The sequence below is a fragment of the Triturus cristatus genome, chromosome 12 (genome assembly GCF_964204655.1).
Source record: "Triturus cristatus chromosome 12, aTriCri1.1, whole genome shotgun sequence".
Taxonomy (NCBI): Eukaryota; Metazoa; Chordata; class Amphibia; order Caudata; family Salamandridae; genus Triturus; species Triturus cristatus.
The window spans coordinates 13,830,896-13,852,858 of NC_140595.1; the positions used below are offsets into that span (position 1 = coordinate 13,830,896).

Here is a 21,963-nt window from a genome sequence, read left to right on the forward strand (position 1 = left end):
GTATCTGTGCGAGGGCGAGGTGTGCTGGGCGGAGGTTTATGGTTGCTTGGTGGAAGATCAGGCGGTGGTTCATGTAGTCTGGTCCTTGGTTCTGGGGTGCTTTGTATGCATGGGTCTGGAGCTTGAACCGGCATTTCTTCTGGATGGGGAGCCAGTGGAGGTCAGGTGCTGGGTGATGTGTGTCTTCCAGGGCAGGTTGAGGATCAGTCTGGCTGCTGCGTTCTGGATCGTCTGGAGTCTTTAGAAGAGTTTGGTGGTGCTGCCGCCATAGAGTGCATTGCCTTAGTCGTGTGGGCTGGTGACGCGGGCCTGTGTCACAGTTTTCCTTGGGCTGATGGGGAGCCATCTGAATATTTTGCAGAGCATGCAAAGAGTTCGCTGACCAGGATGATGCTGAGGTTGTTGGCGTGGTCTTTCAGCGTGGGGATAGGTCCAAGCTCCGCTGGCCACCAGGAGTCGTTCCAGAGGGCGTTGTGTCTGCAGAAGATCAGAATTTCCGTTTTGTCTGTGTTGCATTGTTCCTGTCTGCAATGCTTGGTGCTTTAGAACCCTCTTTCTTCTCTACATACTCACATTTATGACAATACATGCTGTCCGGGCTGCTCTGAACTCCGGAAGGTTTCCGCTTTACTGATAATGAATCTTCTTATCTCTCCAGTGTCTTGGCCCCTTTAAGGGTGCTTTGGGGTGAACGTCTCTGAAGCTTGAGTTGCGGGTTGGTCTAATTCAGGTTGCTAAGCTTCTGCTGTCAGTTTGGAGAGTTTTGCAGAGTTAAACCAGGGGATCTGTGTATCCCTGTGCCCGATCTGTGTACTTAAAAAACAAGCATTTGCAATGCAAAAGGTCTTGCATTAGCGAGTGTTTCAGCTTTTGGCATTATAAATGACGATGCCTTTTATTCATCTGTTTAGAAAACTAAAACATAAATAAAAAGCATTGTCGTTTACAATGCCAATAGCCTAAAGTCTCGACCTCGGAGGGGTGGTGGGGGCGGGGAAGTGGGAGGGGTGAGATGGTGTTGGGCACGGCACGGGAGATCCAGGAGATCAGGGAGTAAGGAGTACTAGCCAATGGCGGCCGCACACCTTTATGTGCAAAATGCGTGCCTCCATACTTCAGGCATGCGGATGCCATTGGCTAGTACTCCCATAAAAAAAAGATGGCGGCGCTATATTAAAGCGGACTTCCATGGAAAGTAAAGAAAAGAGAGCGGCCGCCATAATTAAAGCATACCACGCTGGCAAAGTAAATAAAGCAAGTAGAGCAGCCGCTATAGTCAAAGCAGACTGTACAGGCAACGTAAATAAAGAAAGGAGTGCAGCCGCTATAATCGAAGCGTACCACGCTGGGAACATATAGAAAGAAAGGAGCACGGCCGTTATAGTTAAAGCGGACTGCGCTGCCAAAAAATTAAAATGGCGATGAAAAGGTGCATGCCGGTTTTGTAAATATGACGCATCCGCCATTACTAAAAAAATATAAAAGTGGGTGGAGTGCTGCGTTGTAGCATGTTGTGCGTGTAATAGGACAAATCATTCAAGGAAATAGTGCTCAAAGACAAAATAAAACATACCGAGTAACAACACAAGTAAACGGGCCAGTCCTCATGGGAGGTTACAAATGTAGACAAGGTGGTACTAAGGAGGAACTACTAAGCCTATTCACGAATCAAAAGCAACCATTTAGAAAGGACAGTAACAGGAGCCAATTGGAAAGATGGGCGGAAAATGGGCGGAACTTCAATTCCATACCTGAAAACAGCATGCCTCGCAGAGCACCGCATGCGCTGCCCAGGCGAGACCTAAAAAGGGGGACAGCAGCTTTCTTCTGGGTGGTCAAGAGGTCGGTGGACCACGACCTGGCACTCTCTCCCTCATACCTTCCGCCCCATCCCTCACTTTCCCTCCAATCTCTAGGCAGTCTGAATGCAGCTGATGAGCAAAGACTGCACCCCCTGTGCCCCCCCCTTCCTTGGCGGTGACACTCGAGGTCAGCTCAGCCCTCACGCAGGTGCCTAGAGGCCTTTACACACGCACCAGCGATGTCCGTGAAAGGGTTACTCTGCTGTGACACACGCACCAGCGCTGGCAGTGAAAGGGTTACTCTGTTGTGACACACGAGGCCAGCTCAGCACTCACGCAGGCGCCTAGAGGCCTTTACACGCACCGGCGCTGGCAGTGAAAGGGTTACTCTGTTGTGACACACGAGGCCAGCTCAGCACTCACGCAGGCGCCTAGAGGCCTTTACACGCACCGGCGCTGGCAGTGAAAGGGTGACTTTGCTGTTTGAACACAGACAGCAAAGCATACAGCGTTCAGCCTCATTACCAGCTCCAGGACCCACAAACTGTTCCCACTTTTTGAAACTGCCTGGCAACGCTGCGTTGGCAGAAAACACCAGAGTAACAGGTTGAGGCCGGTTACTATTTACACACTGGAGGAAAGACACCGGGTAAGAGAGAAGCAGAAAAGAACAAGGGGAGGGGGAAGAGAGAGAGGAAGAGGGTGTAAGGAAAGAGAGCGGCGATGAAGAAGGAGCGAGAAATGGAGATGAGAAAGAGAGAAAAAGAAAGGAGAGAGAAACAAATAAAAAGATAAACGTGAGTGTGTGTGTGTGTATATATATATAGAGAGAGAGAGAGAAAGAAACAGAGAGATCAAGAGAGTGTGAGAAATGCAGATGACAGAGGAAAAAAGACAAAGCAGAAAAATAAATTTAAAAATGAAGGGAGAAACGAAGGAGAATACGTGTCGCAAAGCAGAGGGGGCATGGTGGGGCAAATTTAGAAGAAACTGAGGGGTCTGTAGAGATGCGTCACTTTCCCTGCGCCACCCTGAGAAACCATTGCGCCACCATGGATGCACTGTATTTACAATACGGCGCACCATTCCGCAAGAATTGACAGATGCATCAGAAATTCTGAAGCATCTGTTAGCACAAAAGTCACGCACTTCTGGAGTCGTATCGCAAACACGACACAACTCCAGCAATGCATGGGGAGGCCTATCCTCATTGTGCTGCGTCACTCCTTACGCCTGCTTCAAGCAGGCGTAGGGTTTTGACGCAGTGGCGGCCTAGAAGTGACGCAGTGAAATCTTGTAGATTTCACTGCGTCACTTCTACAAGGCTCTCCTGTGTGGGAACGCCCACCCTGCATACATTATACCTGACACAGGTATAATGTGACGTCTGGCTTTACAAGTTGGCGCATCTCCCTAGATGCATCATGTTGTAAATTAGCCGTATTGTTTACGCCGCTGCTGAGTCACAAAAGTTATGTAACCGCGGCGCAAAAGTGTAGCAAGGGGCTTGGAAATCTGCCCCTGTGCAGTTTCTCTTTTGGTAACACCAGCCTGTGTTGAGCAGGAAAGAAGCAACGGACCAGCTGCCATTCCTGCTGGCATCCAGGCTGCATAAGGAATGTTTCTGGTGGTGGAGCCAGCCGTGGGTGCACCTGTGGGAAAGCCAACACCCCCTGACCTCTAAATGACATTGGGATGCGAGGGTCAGTCGGACTGGAGAGCCACTGACTTGTGAATGAACATCCTTTAACCCCAGCTGTACATGAGGCTCAGAGTATCGGAAGCAAGGATGTCCAAAGTGGGTCCAAGATGGCAGACATGGGTCAGATGTGCAGAACAGCCACGTAAAATAAAAGGACAACAATTCATCTCAAAGGATGTCATTTACAGAAGGCAGTGAGTATGCTGAGAATCTGGCGGGGACCCGACCTTCTCGGACTTGCCCTGGGCCACCCTTCATTAGGTCTCGCCTGACCCAGCGCATGCGCTGGTCTGGCGAGACTTATTGAGAGGGCTCCAAAAAGTGCTACCAGGCCAGCCTAGAGCTACAGTGCATATGCGCGGGCGCACACGCCGCGCTTTACCGCAATTACATTCACTTTTGCGGCCGCACGGCCGCTTTGCATAGCCAATAGGTTTCGCTTTTGGGACCTAATAAGTATTTAGTTATGCAACTGTTGCATAGCTAAACACTTATAAGGTCCCAAAGACGAGACCTATTGTCTATGCCAATGCTTGTTTTTTTAAGTGCCAGAAGTGTCTGCCTCTCTTCCCAGGGTCACCAGGGCTCTTTCGCCCACTGTTCATGTCCCCGTTGTGTCGAGATAGAAGACTCCCACAGGAGACATTCGCAGAGCTCACTATTACACCAGGACACTCCTTTTATCACCATAGAACGTGTGTGCACTTCCCAGTAACACGTGTCTCTGCTTGTGAAACTAATTTGGTGTTAGTTACTGAGAGGCATGTGCAGGGCTGGTGCGAAAAGAGTTCATTGTTGAGAAAGATGACTTCAGGGGTTAATTATAAAACGCAGCTCGGATCTATTAAGGGACATAATCAGTGTTAGCTTTTAAGCGAAAAATGTTCAATTTCGCATAATTAATTATTACTTGGATTCTAAACACACGCACTCACTACCTGACAATTGGTTATTGCAATGATTGCACACACTAGACGCCCCCTTCCCGACACTGGCACCTCCTCTTGCCTTCTGTACTTCTTTCCCCACAAGCTACGTGTGTTCTTGGTGGGAGTGGGTATTACATTCTCTATTCCCCTTAGTGTGCTCAGGGGGTGAGTTTCTGTCTGTGATGAGTCGGCGAGCTTCGATGGGTGGGATGCTGGGGAGGTCGGTGGATGAGTAGGTGCTGTAGGGTGCGGACGCAGAGGGTGAAGATCAGTAGGGTTGGTTGGTGCCTTGGTGGTAGACGTGTCACCCGGGTGTGCGGGCACAGAGGGTGAAGATCAGTGGGGTTGGTTGGTGGTAGACTTGTCACCCTTTTGTATGTGGGCTCAGAGGGGTAAGAGCAGTGGGGTTGGATGGTGTTAGACTTGTCACCAGTTTGTGTGTGGGCACAGAGAGCGAACAGCAGTGGGGTTGTTTGGAGGCCGTCTTGTCACCCGTGTGTGTGGGCACAGATTTAGAACAGATGGGATGGCTGGTGGTAGACTTGTTACCCGTGTGTGTGGGCACAGATGAAGAGTAGTGGGGTTGGTTTGTGGTAGATTTGTCACCAGTTTGTGTGGGCACAGAGGGTGAAGAGCAGTAGGGTTGGTTGGTGGTACACTTGCCACGCGTGTGTGTGTGGACACAGAGAGTGAAGAGCAGTGGGGTTGGTTGGTGGCAGATGTGTCACCTGTGTGTGCGGGCGCAGAGGGTGAAGAGCAGTGGGGTTGGTTGGTGGTAGACTTGTCACCCGTGTGTGTGCGGGCGCACCGAGTGGTGTCCACACCATTAGTCAGTGTTGAGATGCATGTATGTCTGCGTTGTACCTGAGACGGCGGCCCTGTGCCGGGGAGAGGGATCTCAGGGAACTGGAAGACAGTGTAAGCTTTCTGTGTTTACTGCGTTAAAAGGATATCTTAAGGGGCCCTAAAAGAGGAATTAGACATGAAAGGATATTTACATCTGCAGCTCGTATCTCAGTGCACTACTAGCCTTGTAATCTTGTCTTACTTGTATGTAAGGAGTCTTGACACTCCACCTCCCACATTTAAAGTAATCTGAGCATTAAAGATCCGCTTCAGGGTCACCTAGGGGTCATGTTGGTGGTGTTGCACGGTTGTTTAAGGAGCATTGCGGTGCACATGCTGTAAAGCTCATGTTCGTCTCATCCGTGTCTCTTCTCTCGACAGATTATTGCGAACCACCATATGCAATCCATATCCTTTGCCTCCGGAGGAGACACGGTGAGGATCCGCATGCAAGAGCAAATTCGCACCTCTCTGCACCTCCAAGGCCCACGCTTGCTCAGGAGCCCGTGTGGATGCGGAGTAATCCAGAAGGGGGTCTTGGAATTCACGGTTTGGGGGGCGGGGGGCGGATGTGGCTCTTGAGATGATAGGTTTCCAAGACTCAATTGCGAGACATTAATTTACTCCAAGCCCGGGACAAATCCCCACTCATGCGCCGTGTGGGGATTTGTGTAGGCAAAGTTTTTTGCTTCTGCCTCCTCTGCAAGTCCCTGGTTGGCTGGCTTTGGCAGCAGTTGCTTAGTTACAGACTTCCAAAAATAGACCGTAGACTAGTGTCTCAACCGCAGACCCCACTCTCTTGGAAGTCAACACTGCGGGAATTACACGAAATCTGGCTTTAGCGTAGGCACCAGGCAGTCCAGCTCGCTCTCCATAGAGGGGACGGTGAGGTTAAAGATGGCGCGAGACCCCCATCCACCAAGGCACCATCTTACCACCACTCACTGGAAACAAAAGGGCACCATTACATTGGACCCAGCAGTTGTGCAAACACGATCCACACACCAGGGTTTGTTCACTAGAGCGCCTTCTCTCTTCAGCCATCAGATCCAGCCACTGAGCGCTGATCCGGGAGTGAAGTCCACGGGTCACTACAGAGGGGAGGGTCAGTGAAGTGGGTCACACATTCATAAATAACACCTGTGTGCGGGGGGGGGGGGGGGGGGCTCTCACCACTGGGGTCATCGGTCCATCCATGTAATAATGAAGCCATCAAGCTCAGAGTACCGGTGCCGGAACTTGGAATCAAAGGTTCTTTCCAAACAAGCCTTGGCCATTCTTTCCTTTCCTGGCAGTTGGGTGGTTTATCCACTGCCACATTAGGGTGAAAATACCGACTTTTGTAACAATTTACGTTGCAAAAAGTAAACTTGTAGAGAGTGCATGCATTTTCCCTCTTAGAAAATAAATATGATCTCACAACTCAAAGAACATTTTCTTACAACGAAAGTAAAAAAGTTGCCTGGAAAGGTGAATTTAAAATTTCAAACTCTGTGCAGGGTGAAGATCAGAAATGTTACATTTTAACAACATAAAATATATTTTGCATTTCCAATTTATGGGTCTTAAACTCCTAATAATAATCGAGCCACACCTGCTCCTGTGCACTTGAGCTCTCGAATCTAATGAGTCACTTTCTAAAGCACTGCCTGCATTGTTAAACATTGAATATGGCAGGAAAGAGAACACACAGGGAGCCGAGGTGACTAAAAAAGTATTGGACTCATCCAAAGAGATGTGTCATTGGTTGTAAATTTAGGACTACTCCTGCCTGGGTAAAACGATTCCTCACGTCTCACCACTGAGACGATCAACATGTTTCTCCCTAGTCTCAAGTACACCATCTGCCTTCTTCAGCACCAACATTCTCTTTCACGCATTCTGTTTATTTTTCACCCTTCCAGGACCTCTTATCTACCTCTAAACATGCATAGTAATGATATGCTACCAGAAGAGTGTCCTTTTTTATAGACTTTCTACATTGCTCCTAATCAGTGCCACCAACACTTATCTTTACTGTTCTCAGGAGAATGAGTGTGTGCACCTATGTCTGCATCCACAGCCAACATTCTCTATTTCACGTCTACTTTTCTCCACAGCTAGTAGCTTTTGTCTACAACAACATCCTTTTTGCTTCAGTATTATCTTTTCACCACAACTCCTTTAAACAAAGCTGTTGCAAGAGATGAACTATTCGGTGAAAATCCTTACTCGTGCCAGCTTGTACCAGTGCTTGCAGTGCTGTGCAGGGACCATCCGTGAGTTGGTGCAAGAATTGCATTACGCATACACCGACCCGGGTTACTATGGGCTTAGAGTGAGTTATGTCATATATTAGAAAACACCAAGTATTATTGCTTTCCTGAATTCTGGGTGGCTGCTGAATCCCCTTGTTTTCTTGGGCAGGATCAGCCATAGGTGGCCGGTTATGATAGACAGAGCCTATGCCACCTGGTTTGGGTCCTGGTACCCCGATGTGATGGAGCTGGCATATACTGTACCAGACAGCATGTATGCATATAGAAATAGGCTGTGTATCCCACACAAATAAAATATTTAGATAGGTCTCCTCACCTGTTGCCTGTAGAGAGGAGATATTTCATTGTAAAAACCCATGGCTCGATGGACAATTCTTGGAATAAATGGAACAGTGCCTTTTTGTTTACCTTGTGTAGTGATGGTTTTATGTGAAAAGGTAGTCTATAGTGTGATAAGGCAGCGACAGCGTAAATTCACACGTTTATTTACGTCCCGTTGAGTAAAACCGAAACCCTAGTGAGCGCAAAAAGGACCTCTTTATATAAAAACAACATTGCTAACGGTTTTGAACTAAAGAAGGAAGGGGCATATCTACAAGGCGGCGATATAAAATTAACACCGCTTTGCGGCCGTTTTCGGCCGAAAAGCGGCGATAATTTTATCGCTATATCGGCAAGGTCACGCTATCGGGTGAAACCTTGCCTTATCGCCTGAATTCCTAACACCCAAAAGTGGGCGTTCCTCCCCAGGGTAATGGGAGAAATGTCACTAAGCGACATTTCTCCTATTATCAAGCCTCATGCAAAGCAGCATAGCGACAAGAAAAGGTTATCGCTACTTTCCTTACACCTGCTTTGAAACTGACTTAGCCATGATATCCTATAGAAGGTGGATATCATGGCTAAGTATGTGAGGCCCTATCAGCAAGCTATCGCCAAACTTCGTGGAATTATCGCTGGGTTTCCAGCGTTAATCTCACATTTGGCAGTTAGCGCTAGGATTTTTATCGCTTTTGAGATAAGCGTTGCTAATAGCACGCTATGTCAGTGATAAAAATCCACGCTAGCCGTCGATAATTATCCTAGCGCTAAGTGCGCTTAGCGATAATTATCGCCGGTTGTTGCTGATATGCCCCGAAGTGTTTCCAGAATGGACTTCAGACACCAGGCTTAAGTCAACATATTCTTTGAAAATAACTTGTGATCATCCGTGCAGAGTTTTGCACGAAGACAAAGACCCCTTTTACGCTTCTCATTTCTGACACTGGTGCCTTCCTTCAACAGTCCAGTGTTCATGGCCCCCTGTCCTCTAGTGCACCATAACTGCCCCAACCTTAATGATCAGCTCACCAGTGATGGTCTCAGGCGTGAACTTCTGAGTAAAATTAATTTCCAATTCAGAGTTGTAGTAAATGCTGCAGTACGCCCCCTTGCCCCCAGAGGGTGCTCACAAATGGTACCTTTAAGAAGGGACCACGGCAGCAGTCCTCAGAATGTGAAAGCTATCACTGACCATTCGTGCCGTGTTTAACCTTTCTTTCCATGTTTTCTTTGATGCAGGACACAACTGATTATGTGGCCTACGTTGCAAAGGATCCAATTAACCAAAGAGGTAAGAGGTCAGATGACGGACGTGCCTGGGACCTTGAAAGCTTGTGCAGTGATGCTATGGCTCTTGTAAAAGATTGATTCAGAGCTGAAAACGGGTAGCATGGAAGTGTCAAGGATTTATAAAGATACCACCCTCTCCACCCCCACCCCCCACGCATGATGCCCTTGGTGGAACTGAGCTGAAAACGAACATTTCTGGTGGCCTTTCATCTGCACCATGTTAGTAATGGAAACACTGCTAGATGCACATGAAACTTTGTGCATTTGCAAACTCCATCTCTCACAGGAGCATGTAGTGCATCTCACACACAGGTGCGACGTGCACGAAGTGCATCTCACACACAGGTGCATCTCACACACAGGCGCAACGTGTAAAAGGTGCATCTCACACTCAGACACAGGTAGTATGTACACATGGTGCATCTCATGCAGAGACACAGGTGTGACGTGCACGAGGTGTATGTCACACAGAGGCACAGGTGCGACGTGCAGGAGATGCATGTCACACTGAGACACAGGGGCGGCGTGCACAAGGTGCATCTAACACACAAGCACAGGTGCGACTTGCACAAGGTGCATGTAATGCAGAGACACAGGTGTGACGTGCACGAGGTGCATGTCACACAGAGGCACAGGTGCGACGTGCAGGAGGTGCATGTCACACTGAGGCACAGGGGCGATGTGCATGAGGTGCATCTAACACACAGGCACAAGTGCGACGCACACAAGGAGCATCTCACACACAGGCACAGGTGTGACGTGCATGTGGTGCATATCATGCAGAGGCACATGGTGCATCGCATGCAGCGGCACAGGTGTGATGTGCATGCGGTGCATCTTATGCAGAGGCACAGGTGTGACGTGCATGCGGTGCATTTCATACAGAGGCACAGGTGTGACGTATTCGTGGTACATCTCATGCAGAGGCACATGGTGCATTTCAAGCAGCGTCACAGGTGTGACGTGCACATGGTGCATCTCATGCAGAGGCACATGGTGCATTTCATGCAGAGGCACAGGTGTGACATGCACGTGGTGCATCTCATGCAGAGGCACATGGTGCATTTCACGCAGAGGCACAGCTGTGACGTGCACATGGTGCATCTCATGCAGAGGCACAGGTGTGACGTGCACGTGGTGCATCTCATGCAGAGGCACATGGTGCAGTTCACGCAGAGGCACAGATGTGACGTGCACATGGTGCATCTCATGCAGAGGCACAGGTTTGACGTGCATGTAGTGCATTTCACGCAGAGGCAAGGTGTGACATGCATGTGGTGCATTTCACGCAGAGACACATGTGCATTTCATGCAGAGGCACAGGTGTGACGTGCACGTGGTGCGTCTCATGCAGGAGCACAGGTGTGATGTGCACATGGTGCATCCATGCAGAAGCATATGGTGCATTTCATGCAGAGGCACAGATGTGATGTGCACGTGGTGCATCTCATGCAGAGGCACATGGTGCATTTCACACAGAGGCACAGGTGTGACATGCATGTGGTGCATCTCACGCAGAGGCACATGCTGTGCTGTGCATGTGGTGTATCTCACACAGAGGCACAGGTGTGACATGTACATGGTGCATCTAACACAGAGGCACAGGTGAGACGTGCACATGGTGCATCTCATGCAGAGGCACATGGTGCATGTCATGCAGAGGCACAGGTGTGACGTGTATAATACAGCTACGTTTGTTTAATAGTGAATAAGTTAATTTGTACACTCAGTTAGGAAACTATTAACTTGTTGTACCACTGCGAATTTTCATTAAGTTTTCCCTCGGGACCAAATGGTCTAATACTAAAGAGGTTTTTGTTTATTCAAATATGTGTACAGTTTTTTACATTTGGAATTGTCATTTGAAATAAATCTGATTTAATTGCTTCCTTGGGGGGATCCCCAAGTTTGTGAATAGTGCAAGGTACTAAGTGGGTTTTCCCACTTTCCCTTTTCTACATCTCACGCAGAGCCACATGGTGCATCTCATGGAGAGGCACAGATGTGACATGCACGTGGTACATCTCATGCAGAGGCACGTGGTGCATCTCACGCAGAGGTACATGGTCTGACATGTATGTGGTGCATCTCACGCAGAGGCATGTGGTGCATCCCAGTGGAGGCAGTGGTACATCTCACGCAGAGGCACATGGTGCATTTCACACAGAGCCCGAGGTGCGACATGCATGTGGTGCATCTCTGTGAAAAAGTGCGCTCTTTCTTTCATGGTATGCCCCCACTTTTTGCTGAATTGCTGATGTACTTTGACTGCGTGTGCCCTGGGCTCCTGCTAATGCGGTACCCAGGGCCTATGTTCCTTCCCTAAAACTGCATTGAAGCCTAAACCCAATTGGCATCTCTGGCCACATGTCAGCCCCTGGTAAATGGTGCCACAGGTACCCAGGGCACTGTGACCAGAAAAGACCTCTAAGGGCTGCAGCACTTATTGTGCCACCCTTAGAGGTCCTGTACCCTGACACACACTGCCATTGTAGGCTGCGTGATTTGGTGCAGAGCAAAGTGCAGAGTCGACATGGCACACATCCCTGTGTGCCATGCCCATTATCAAGCCCATTATCGCCGTTTTAGCGGCAGTTTTCTGCCGCTAAAGCGGCGATAATTTTATCGCCTGTCTTGATAATATGCCCCACAGGGGCATATCAGCAGGGCGAGGCAATAGAATTATCGCCGCTTTTGCAGCCGTTTTCGGACGAAAAGCGGCGATAATGTTATCGCCTAATTAGCAAGCTCACGCTAACGCGTGAAAACTTGCGTTAGCGTAGGAATTCCTAACGCCCAGCTTTGCATCTCTAATGAGATGCAAAGTGGGCGTTCCTGACCTGACATGACAGGAGAAATGTCGCTAAGCAACATTTCTCCTATCATCAAGCCCCACGCTATGAAGCATAGCGTCAGGAAAAGTAGCGATAACCCCTGTTATGGCTACCTTCCTTACGCCTGCTTCAGGACTGACTTAGCCATGATATCCTATGGAAGGTGGATATCATGGCTAAGTTTGTGAGTCCCTATCAACTAGCTAACGTGAGATTATCGCTGGGTTTCCAGCGATAATCTCACGTTAGCCAGTTAGCGCTAGGATTTTTATCGCTGATGAGATAAGCGTTGCTAATAGCACGCTATCTCAGCGATAAAAATCGGCGCTAGCCGGCGATAATTATCCTAGCGCTAAGTGCGCTAAGTGCGCTTAGCGATAATTATCGCCGGTTGTTGCTGATATGCCCCACAGTTTCTTAGTGTGCGCTGCAGACAACACAATTTAAGCAAAAACCAATAGCGTTGGAAGGAGGGCGGGTGGGTTTTGGGGTTGGCAGCTCTTACCTGCGGCCGCCGCAGTGATTTCCAGCACCCCACTCTCTTACATGAGTCTGCCAGGCGTCAAACCCAGGGGCTGCCACGGGCGGCACATGCCGCTGGTAAAAACATGCACACAGACCTTTTCTGAGTCTGCACACCACACTACAACCCGTTCTTGCTTCGGCTCCAGAATCACCACGTTCAACTTTCATTCCCTCCGCCTGCAGGTCACAACGAGGCTTGGAACTCAGAGTGCCTGCACAAGGCTTGACACTTGTCAAAATCATCTCTACAAACAACAGCTTCTGTATTTGATGGAGACATATTCAGCTGTGCTCGTTTCCCCCACGACAGAAAATGCACAGAACACAAGGGTAAACTACCTTGGGCAACTCACACATTCCTAGCAGCAGAACAGCCCCCCACAGGTTTGAAATAAACAAAGGCCTGCATGCTTCATGAACGCTATTGCATAGCGGCCCCAGCGCTGGCTTCCAAATAAACACAAGATGCTACAGGCATGGTACAACAACGTAAAATAAACATCATTCTCGTGTGAACCCCAACAGAACTCATTAGAAATAAAAAGGAGAAACAGGGAAGCCTATGTGTAAACAATGCCAGGAATGACAAGGACAAGCAACATGCATAATGGATGAAAAGGGCTGGTTCTCACTCTACACTGGGGTCTTCCTTGGTTTCTGGGGTCTTCCTTGGTTTCTGGGGTCTTCCTTGGCTTCGAAGATAAGAGGCTCCATGCTCGACAAGTTAAACTTTCGCCGCTGATGTGTGCAAGCCACAGGGTCAGCTCCAGGCAAGACCAACAGAGACTTTCATCCTTGCAAGGATGGTATATTGAGTACTGTTAGATTGAGCAACAGTCTCAGCTGATCTGTACAGAGTCAACATATAGCAAAAGTGTGATTTGAAGTGTTATAGAAGAAATATGTTATAAGATATTGGTGAGCATTGTTATTTCTACAAGAAACACCGTGCATAGAAAGTCAAAGAGTATTTAAGGAAGGAAGCAGAGAATAAGGCACACAGAGCCAATGCATATATTAACATGGCATACAAAAAGGGTTCTAACCTCTTTCCTAAGGGCAGGGGGGCAGTGCGTAGTGTGTACAACAATAGGGGGCAGATTTATGTGGGACTTGCGCCCCTTTTACGCCGCCGTTGCGTCACTTTTGTGACGCAGCGGCGGCGTAAACCCTGCACCACGTTGTGCCCCATTTACATCGTGACGCATCTATGGAGTTGCGTCACAGTGTAAAGCCCTGCGCCACGTGAAACCTGCGTCAGGTTTCACGTGGGCGTTTTGACACGGGGGGGGGGGCGTTCCGTCGCAGGAACGGCCCTGAAAAGTGACTCAGTGAAATCTATAAGAAATCTATCGGAACCATAATGAAGCCACCGCTGTAATCGCTTGAAGCAGGCGTAAGGCATGACGCAGCATGTTAGGGATAGGGTAGGTTGGAACAGTGCTGGAGTTGCGTCGCGCTTGCGACGCAACTTCAGCACTGCGTCACGTATCTGCTTGTCCTTGCACCACGATGCACCGCATTGTAAATGCGGCGCATCTGCGGTGGCGCAAGGGCAAACATGCGTGACGCATCTTCCCTGGCGCATCCATGCTGATTTGCAGGGATGCGCCAGGGAACATAAATCTGCCCCTAGGTGTCAGGGCCCTCGTCAGGAGGACCCTGCAGTTTGCACCATCCATTGTCCCTGCCACTGATCGTAACAACACAACTATTAACCATCACACTCCTACACGTGTAACATTTCACACTATCCAGGCCCCCAAAGCTAGAGAAATGTCTTGGGTGGCAGGTCCTAGTCATTGTTCATGTATATTCAATGAATAAACCCTTTTGTTGTGCTCATACCTAAATTAGGCAGACAGCACCACCATGTGGCAGACAGTTCTAAGCACCGGCGCCAACAATTAAATGCTGGTGCCGAGCACCGTAAACCACCGGATCAAATTAAGCACTTTAGGGGGTAGTCAATAGGTAAACACTAGTTGAGGCAAGTCCAGCCTTTAGGGGATGTAGAGGAAAAGGTTTGGTTCTGAGGTTTTTATTTCTTGTTGATGTTCTTGTACTTTTGTGTGGAGTGAAAATTAGAGAAGACTCAGAGTTTAGAAACTAACAGGCCCCTTTAAACACATAAATATAAAAGTAAGATCTTCACGGACACTGCAGCTGAGGAAATGACCTTTAGTATGCATTTTTCTTTTCACAGCCTGCCACATCCTGGAGTGTTGTGATGGTCTCGCTCAGAGTGTCATCAACACTGTTGGACAAGCCTTCGAGCTTCGCTTCAAGCAGTATCTGCACAGCCCCCCCAAAGTGGTGGTCCCCCCTGACAGGTAGGACCTCTCAGCCATGAGCCAGCACTCATCTTCACCTCACTTCTCATCCTTCTGTCCCCTCTGCAGAGACACCTAGTCTAAGGCTCTCTTTACTCCACACCACCTGGTCTTTACTTTTTACTTTTCCACCAACTCTTTCATCCAGTCTTCTACCTGTGGACCAGCCTTGCCTGGGCCAGTCATGTTCTTGAAGCTCGGTCGTTGCTCGCGAAGCAGAGAGTACAACCTAAGAGGTGCATTGAATGCTGTGCCAATCATCAGGGTATAGTCAGGAGGTCTGTTTTATCTTAGAGCTAGTTAGAAACTTCCAGGATTCATTTCACCCAACTCCCATTAGAACATTGTGAAGGCTGTTCTGGTTCCTCTTTCGTTTCCCAACCACAGTCTTTTATTATTTTCTCTACAACCCTCTCCTAAAGTTGACGCTGTTCTTTTCTGGACTCTCTGCAGATTGCTGACCAGCGATGAGTCTGCCTGGGGAGATGAGGATGAATCGGCAGAGCACAATTACTATAACAGCATTCCCGGGAAGGAGCCCCCGCTGGGCGGAATCATGGATTCTAGGATGAGGCAGGGGCCACTGGTGGGCCACGTCCATACACAACCCCCCAGCACCAACCACTTCATTCAGGTGTGTCCGAAAGCATGCGCCTCAAAACTATCAGCAGAATACGACCATGGGGGTCACCTACAGTTCCCCCAAACCACATCTGATCCGAGCCCTGGTCATCACACTCATGATGTGCTGTAACACATCTGTGTAGCAGAACTGAAGTGTTTGTGTCACCTCATGGCACTTCTGCAGTCCTGGAACCATTTCCAGACAGTTCCTTGAATTATTTTTGGCTGGTCCTGTGGGGGGTCCGCTGTGTTATGTTTGGTCAGTCCAGAAGGGTCTGTGATTTGCACGGTTGGAAATAGCTCATGCTCAATCAATCAATCATTTGTAAAGCGCACTACATACCCGCGAGGGTCTCATGCTAACTAATGGGAGGAGTATAATGTGCGCCCCCCATTAGAGATCTGTGCAGCACACTTCGTGCATCGATAAATATCTCCAACAATTTTGGGGGCTAGTCACAAAATCCATTTTGTAGAACACTTAGTAGTCCTGCAGTCGTACTCACGTACTACAGAATGTTATTCACAAACCTACGTTTGGAGGGCCAGGCCTCTGTCTCCTATGCAGAGATTTCCACCCAACAGCAGAGATCTCCGCATACGTAAGCCTGCGTGTTTGTAGTATATGTGCCAAGAAGGCTAGGCACTCACTTCCAGCACTTTCCTTCCTCTCGTGCACAGAACGGATCTCCATCCAGACGAGACCAGAGCACCACTGTGGCCCCTCCCTGGGAAGGCGACAACCTTGGTGAAGCAGGTATGGATTGCTGGGTGCATGTGAAGGGTATGTGGGTCCGAGCTGTGCACTATCAGACAGAGAGCTGCAGGCCGGGCTGGAGGTGCAATGAAAGAGCTGTGTATGTGGGTCAGAGCTGTGCAATATCAGAAGAGAGCTGCAGGCCGGGCTGGAGGTGCAATGAAAGAGCTGTGTATGTGGGTCCGAGCTGTGCAGTATCAGAGAGCTGCAGGCCTGGCTGGAGGTGCAATGAAAGAGCTGTGTATGTGTGTCCAAGCTCTGCAGTATCAGAGAGCTGCAGGCCGGGCTGGAGGTGCAATGAAAGAGCTGTGTATGTGGGTCCGAGCTCTGCAGTATCAGACAGAGAGCTGCAGGCCAGGCTGGAGGTGCAATGAAAGAGCTGTGTATGTGGGTCCGAGCTGTGCAGTATCAGACAGAGAGCTGCAGGCGCAATAAAAGAGCTGTGTATGTGGGTCCGAGCTGTGCAGTATCAGACAGAGAGCTGCAGGCCAGGCTGGAGGTGCAATGAAAGAGCTGTGCATGTGGGTCCGAGCTGTGCAGTATCAGACAGAGAGCTGCAGGCCAGGATGGAGGTGCAATGAAAGAGCTGTGTATGTGGGCCTGAGCTCTGCAGCATCAGACAGAGAGCTGCAGGCCAGGCTGGAGGTGCAACGAAAGAGCTGTGTATGTGGGTCCGAGCTCTGCAGTATCAGACAGAGAGCTGCAGGCCGGGATGGAGGTGCAATGAAAGAGCTGTGTATGTGGGTCCGAGCTGTGCAGTATCAGAGAGCTGCAGGCCGGGCTGGAGGTGCAATGAAAGAGTTGTGTATGTGGGTCCGAGCTGTGCAGTATCAGAGAGCTGCAGGCCGGGCTGGAGGTGCAATGAAAGAGCTGTGTATGTGGGTCCGAGCTGTGCAGTATCAGACAGAGAGCTGCAGGCCAGGCTGGAGGTGCAATGAAAGAGCTGTGTATTTGGGTCCGAGCTGTGCAGTATCAGACAGAGAGCTGCAGGCCAGGCTGGAGGCGCAATGAAAGAGCTGTGTATGTGGGTCCGAGCTGTGCAGTATCAGACAGAGAGCTGCAGGCCAGGCTGGAGGCGCAATGAAAGAGCTGTGTATGTGGGTCCGAGCTGTGCAGTATCAGACAGAGAGCTGCAGGCCAGGCTGGAGGTGCAATGAAAGAGCTGTGTATGTGGGTCCGAGCTGTGCAGTATCAAACAGAGAGCTGCAGGCCAGGCTGGAGGTGCAATGAAAGAGCTGCGTATGTGGGTCCGAGCTGTGCAGTATCAGACAGAGAGCTGCAGGCCAGGCTGGAGGTGCAATGAAAGAGCTGTGTATGTGGGTCCAAGCTCAGCAATATCAGACAGAGCTAGTGCTGCAGATCAGGGCATACAAATTCTCCCTACTTCCACGGATAGAGTAATTTCACAGACACACGCACACACACTCATCACACACTTGGGCCCATTTCACTAATATACGCTCGATTACTCTATCAGCACTGAACCTGCGGAGAGAAAACTCCTAAACACCCTGTATCTACAGTAAGGTCAATGTGATCAGTTTGATACTGTCCTGAGTCATGATTTTAAACAACAATAATCACATTAGAACACTCAATAATTGACAAGAAATAATCACCAACACAGTAATTCATAAATGATATTTTATCTAAAATTAGTTCAAATGAAAGTCAATCAAAAGCAAATCATTATTCTCATAATTACCTAGTCTAGCTAAATGTCATAAAGGGGTCAGGACAGGTCTCTCAGTAAAGTCTCCCGAGTCGCCGTCCTCACAGCATCGATCCTCACCAACGCAGGTTTGGGAAGAAGTGGCCTTAGACCCTCTCTAGTCTAACAATATTTATAGCAAATCTTACAAATTAAAGCAACATAAAATGTTCTGAATATCCGTTAAACCACTGAGCAGAGCGAGCAGGAAAGGATGTAGCATCGCTACATTTAAGAAAATCTCCGCTCAGAAAAATCACAAAAATAAAAAGACGGAAGAAGGAAACTCGAGTTTTGCAAATGTTACTTTCACGCACACATTTCCTCGGAACCATAATGAAGCCACCGCTGTAATCACAAAGTTCATTGTGGCTCTCTTGTCCTCCAAGGTTATTTGGACTCACGCCCAGAGCTGCTGTCCTCACGGAAAACTTTTAAACCAGCCGAAGACTGTGGTCAGGTGACTCTCGACCATGTTCAGCAAGGCCCTCTCATCAAAATTCGATCACTCGAGTGCAGGCTGTAAAAGGCAGCCATTTTGTTACAGGCCAAAACGGACCATCTTAATTAAAAGAGACAAAAACAACGTTACCACAGCATAGTGATTAAACAGTGTTAACCCCACTAATACCCTTATGTGTATGTAATTATCGATTATAGATTAGTGATTTTAGTCACGACTTATAGACAAAACTGGAGCTTAAAACCCGATAAATTTTCAACAGAAAACCCTGCTCCAGCAATCCCCCCTTTGGTGATATTATCACCAAATAAACAACCCCAAAAAAATTTAGTCCCATTTTAGGAGAAATCGGAAATGTCTTTTTCTTTTTCACAACACTACACACCAGACTCCCTTTCATCATCCCTCTTCGTCTCCAAGTACACACTCTCCCTCAATTCTTCTAATTCTATCTCTTGTGGATCTCTCCTTGACCTCTTTTGTTTCTTTTCTGCATTACTTCTAATTTTTCTCTTTTTCCCTCCCCTGTTTTTACAACACAAAAACACCAATCTTAGTATCAATAAAGCAACAATTACACAGGACAAAGGAAACAATATCCTACCTATAATAGTACTACCTATCTTAGCAATAAAACTCTTAACAGCTTTAACTTTATTAGCTAATTTAGTCCAGATACTTTCAGCTTCCAGTGGTACTAATTCTTCATGCAAATCAGTAATATTTTTGATATAGACCTTCAGGTCTTTGCTTTCGTCAGGAATGTAAGTGCAACAATGTTGAACTTTCAGCATTCCACAAACTCCACCCTCCTTGGCCAATAGAATATCAAGGGCAAGTCGATTTTGCATAGACATGGCACGTACGGCAATCATCTCCGTATTCACCAACAGAAACCCTCCAGCGGTACTTGTCGATAAGCGATCCACCACTGTTGACAGTTTCCGAATCCCATATGCATTTAAAGAAATTCCCACTGCTGGAATTAAAGCTCCAAAAATATCACCTACAATTTCTGACCAAGTTTCTCTCTTAAAACGTGTTAGTAAATTAATATGTTCTACATCTTCTATCTTATCTATATGAAAGATCTTTGGAAAGACCAGGCCCACATAACATGTGCCATACCAATGGTCAGGCAACCTGTAATAAGCCTTGTTCCCACAAACATAATACACTCCTGGAAAAACTGGATCCTCTCCTCCCTTGAAACCCCATCCTGTTGCAATGAAGTATGTATCATGACACTCACTAGTCCCAACAAAATATGTATCATATTGGGATTTCTTCCTTGTAATGCATAGTTTACCCTTCTGTGGTGCATCTAGAGCTAAAGTTGGTCTAGCCCCATTCTTCAACTCTTTTCCCATCTCAATGTCCCAAATTGTTTCACTCACTTTATATTTCCCTGCCTTCTCATGCATGCTCATTCTCCTTTCCTCCACCATATTTAAGAAAGCCTTCTCCTCTTCTTTCAAACTGCAAGATAAATTGTTCTTAAAAATGTAATCTAATGTTAATTCTTCTTTCTCAACAAAAATCTCACCAAAAATGTTAGCTTCTCTAGCTGGATTCAGCCTTTTATTCATAGGCAATTGCCCAAAAATGTTATCTTTGTTAGACATCTCATAATCTATTTTCCCTAGCAAATAAAAAACACTACTTAACACACTACAAGAAATTCCATACGTAGCTGGTAAATGGTGATAAGTAACACCCTCTGAAACGGATGCAGGTAATTGCATACATACGTAGAAATCCCTAACTTCCATCGTCTTCACATATTCGTACAACAACTTTGAAAAAACATTGCTAGAAAAATCATTAATTGACCTATCTTTATGTATGTTAATGTTACTAATTCTAGTTGGAACTACTTTATGCGAACTCTTTTCTGCATTAGTCACATTCTCAGTGTGTATTTCAAATGTACTTATCGTAACTCTAAAAGTAACTAATAAAGCTAGTACACCCCACAATAGCATTAATAATCCAGTACAGCAGCAGCACATTCTACACCATCTTTTTAAGAAGGCACATCTACTTTGATTTTTCTCTATGTTAGCCATTTTACTACTTTGACAGTGTCTTTTGACTTAGCCTCTATTATTTTACTACTGGCACTTCTAGGACTTTGGATTACTTCAAACAGCTTAATTTCAAACTTTCTTCTTTTCACTTCTCTCCAAGTGACTCCTTTAGTTCACTCAATTCGGATATTCATCACTCTTCACTTCAACTTCTTCGACATCAAATTGTATTAGATCTCCTACAACATCCTCAGTATCTGACTTTTCTTCAATGTCAGTCAAGATAACTTTCAGGATTTCACCTGTTTCTTCCTCAACCACTTCTCGTACGGTCTCCTCTGGATTTCCTTGACTTTCTGCCTCTTCACCTTCAGACAGTACCACGTACGTCCATTCCGGCGACCTATACTTCTGGTTAGGTTTTCTGATTCTTTTGATTTCTTCTGGTTCCTTCGACTCTTTCTGCTTTTCTCCTTTTGTTGGATTTTGACTCGACACTTCGTTCACTTGCTCAGCTTTCGATTTATTTGCTCGTATCAGTCTGTATCTCAGCCTCTTTATTCTGTTGTTAGGCCAAAGATCTCCTCTCACAACCTTTTTTGGTCTTACTTCTTTATTATTCCTTTCTCCAATCCAAGTTCTCTTTCTCAGAACTCGACCCTCTGATTTCTCATTCTCACTTTCTTCCGATTCTGTCTCATTTGCCTCTTGTTCTTCAGCAGTTTTTCTTAGCACCACAGTTTTTCCAACCACCGTTTGAGATTTCCCTAACTCTTTCCCTCCTCGGGTCTCCGACACGCAATCTTCTTGCTGTCTACTTGTCCCTTCACCTAACTTATCAGGAATGTTCCCTACACCTCCTCGGGGGTCTTCCGCAATCTGTCCCTCTCTAGCTTCTACTGACCCTGCTTCTTCAGGTGTAATCTCAAGTGGATTTTCAACTTCTTCATCTGATTCAGGAGTAGTCTCTGTGGAATTGCTCTTTTCTCTTCTGTTTTCTCCACTGCTCGTTTGAACTTCAGGCACTCTTACAGAATCTGATCTCCCTTCTGAGACTCTCAATGGTTCTCTTGAAGCCTCCTCTGATTCTCTTTCAGAATTTCGATTTCTTCTCACTGACTCAGCTTCTCCATCATCGCTTGAATCTGATTCTTCAAAATACTCCTTACCAGTCCCATCTTTTGGATTAGGAACTCTCAGAGTATGACTTGCATGCACCCAGTTTTTCACACCGGCACACTTTACTGCAGTTGTCGTAGTCAGAATAACTTGTCTTGGCCTTCCCCACCTTGGAACCAAGCAATTTCTTCTTCTGTGCACTTTAATCCTCACCCAGTCCCCTGGACTCAGATCATGAGCTTGCTTCTTCTCAAGTGTTGTAGCGTCTTCTCCAACCTGGTGAAACACAGAATGAACTGCGTCAGCCAGGCCTTTACAGTAATCCAAAACCATGTTATCAGTTATTGTCATCAACTTATTGACAGGCACAAATGCATGACGCATTGCACGTCCCATCAAAATCTCATGTGGACTCAAAC

The 21,963-nt window shown here is 47.4% G+C and overlaps 1 protein-coding gene across 1 annotated transcript in view; it reads left to right on the forward strand.

Annotated features, from left to right (window-relative positions):
• The window catches only part of SHC2 (SHC adaptor protein 2), a 90,770-nt gene that overhangs the window by 46,169 nt on the left and 22,638 nt on the right, over nt 1–21,963 (forward strand). Inside the window, exons 5-9 of the mRNA XM_085637678.1 lie at nt 5,661–5,714; nt 9,098–9,149; nt 14,714–14,840; nt 15,294–15,474; nt 16,146–16,221. Of these exons, the coding sequence (XP_085493804.1) occupies nt 5,661–5,714; nt 9,098–9,149; nt 14,714–14,840; nt 15,294–15,474; nt 16,146–16,221 (490 nt within the window). The remainder of the gene's footprint in view (nt 1–5,660; nt 5,715–9,097; nt 9,150–14,713; nt 14,841–15,293; nt 15,475–16,145; nt 16,222–21,963) is intronic.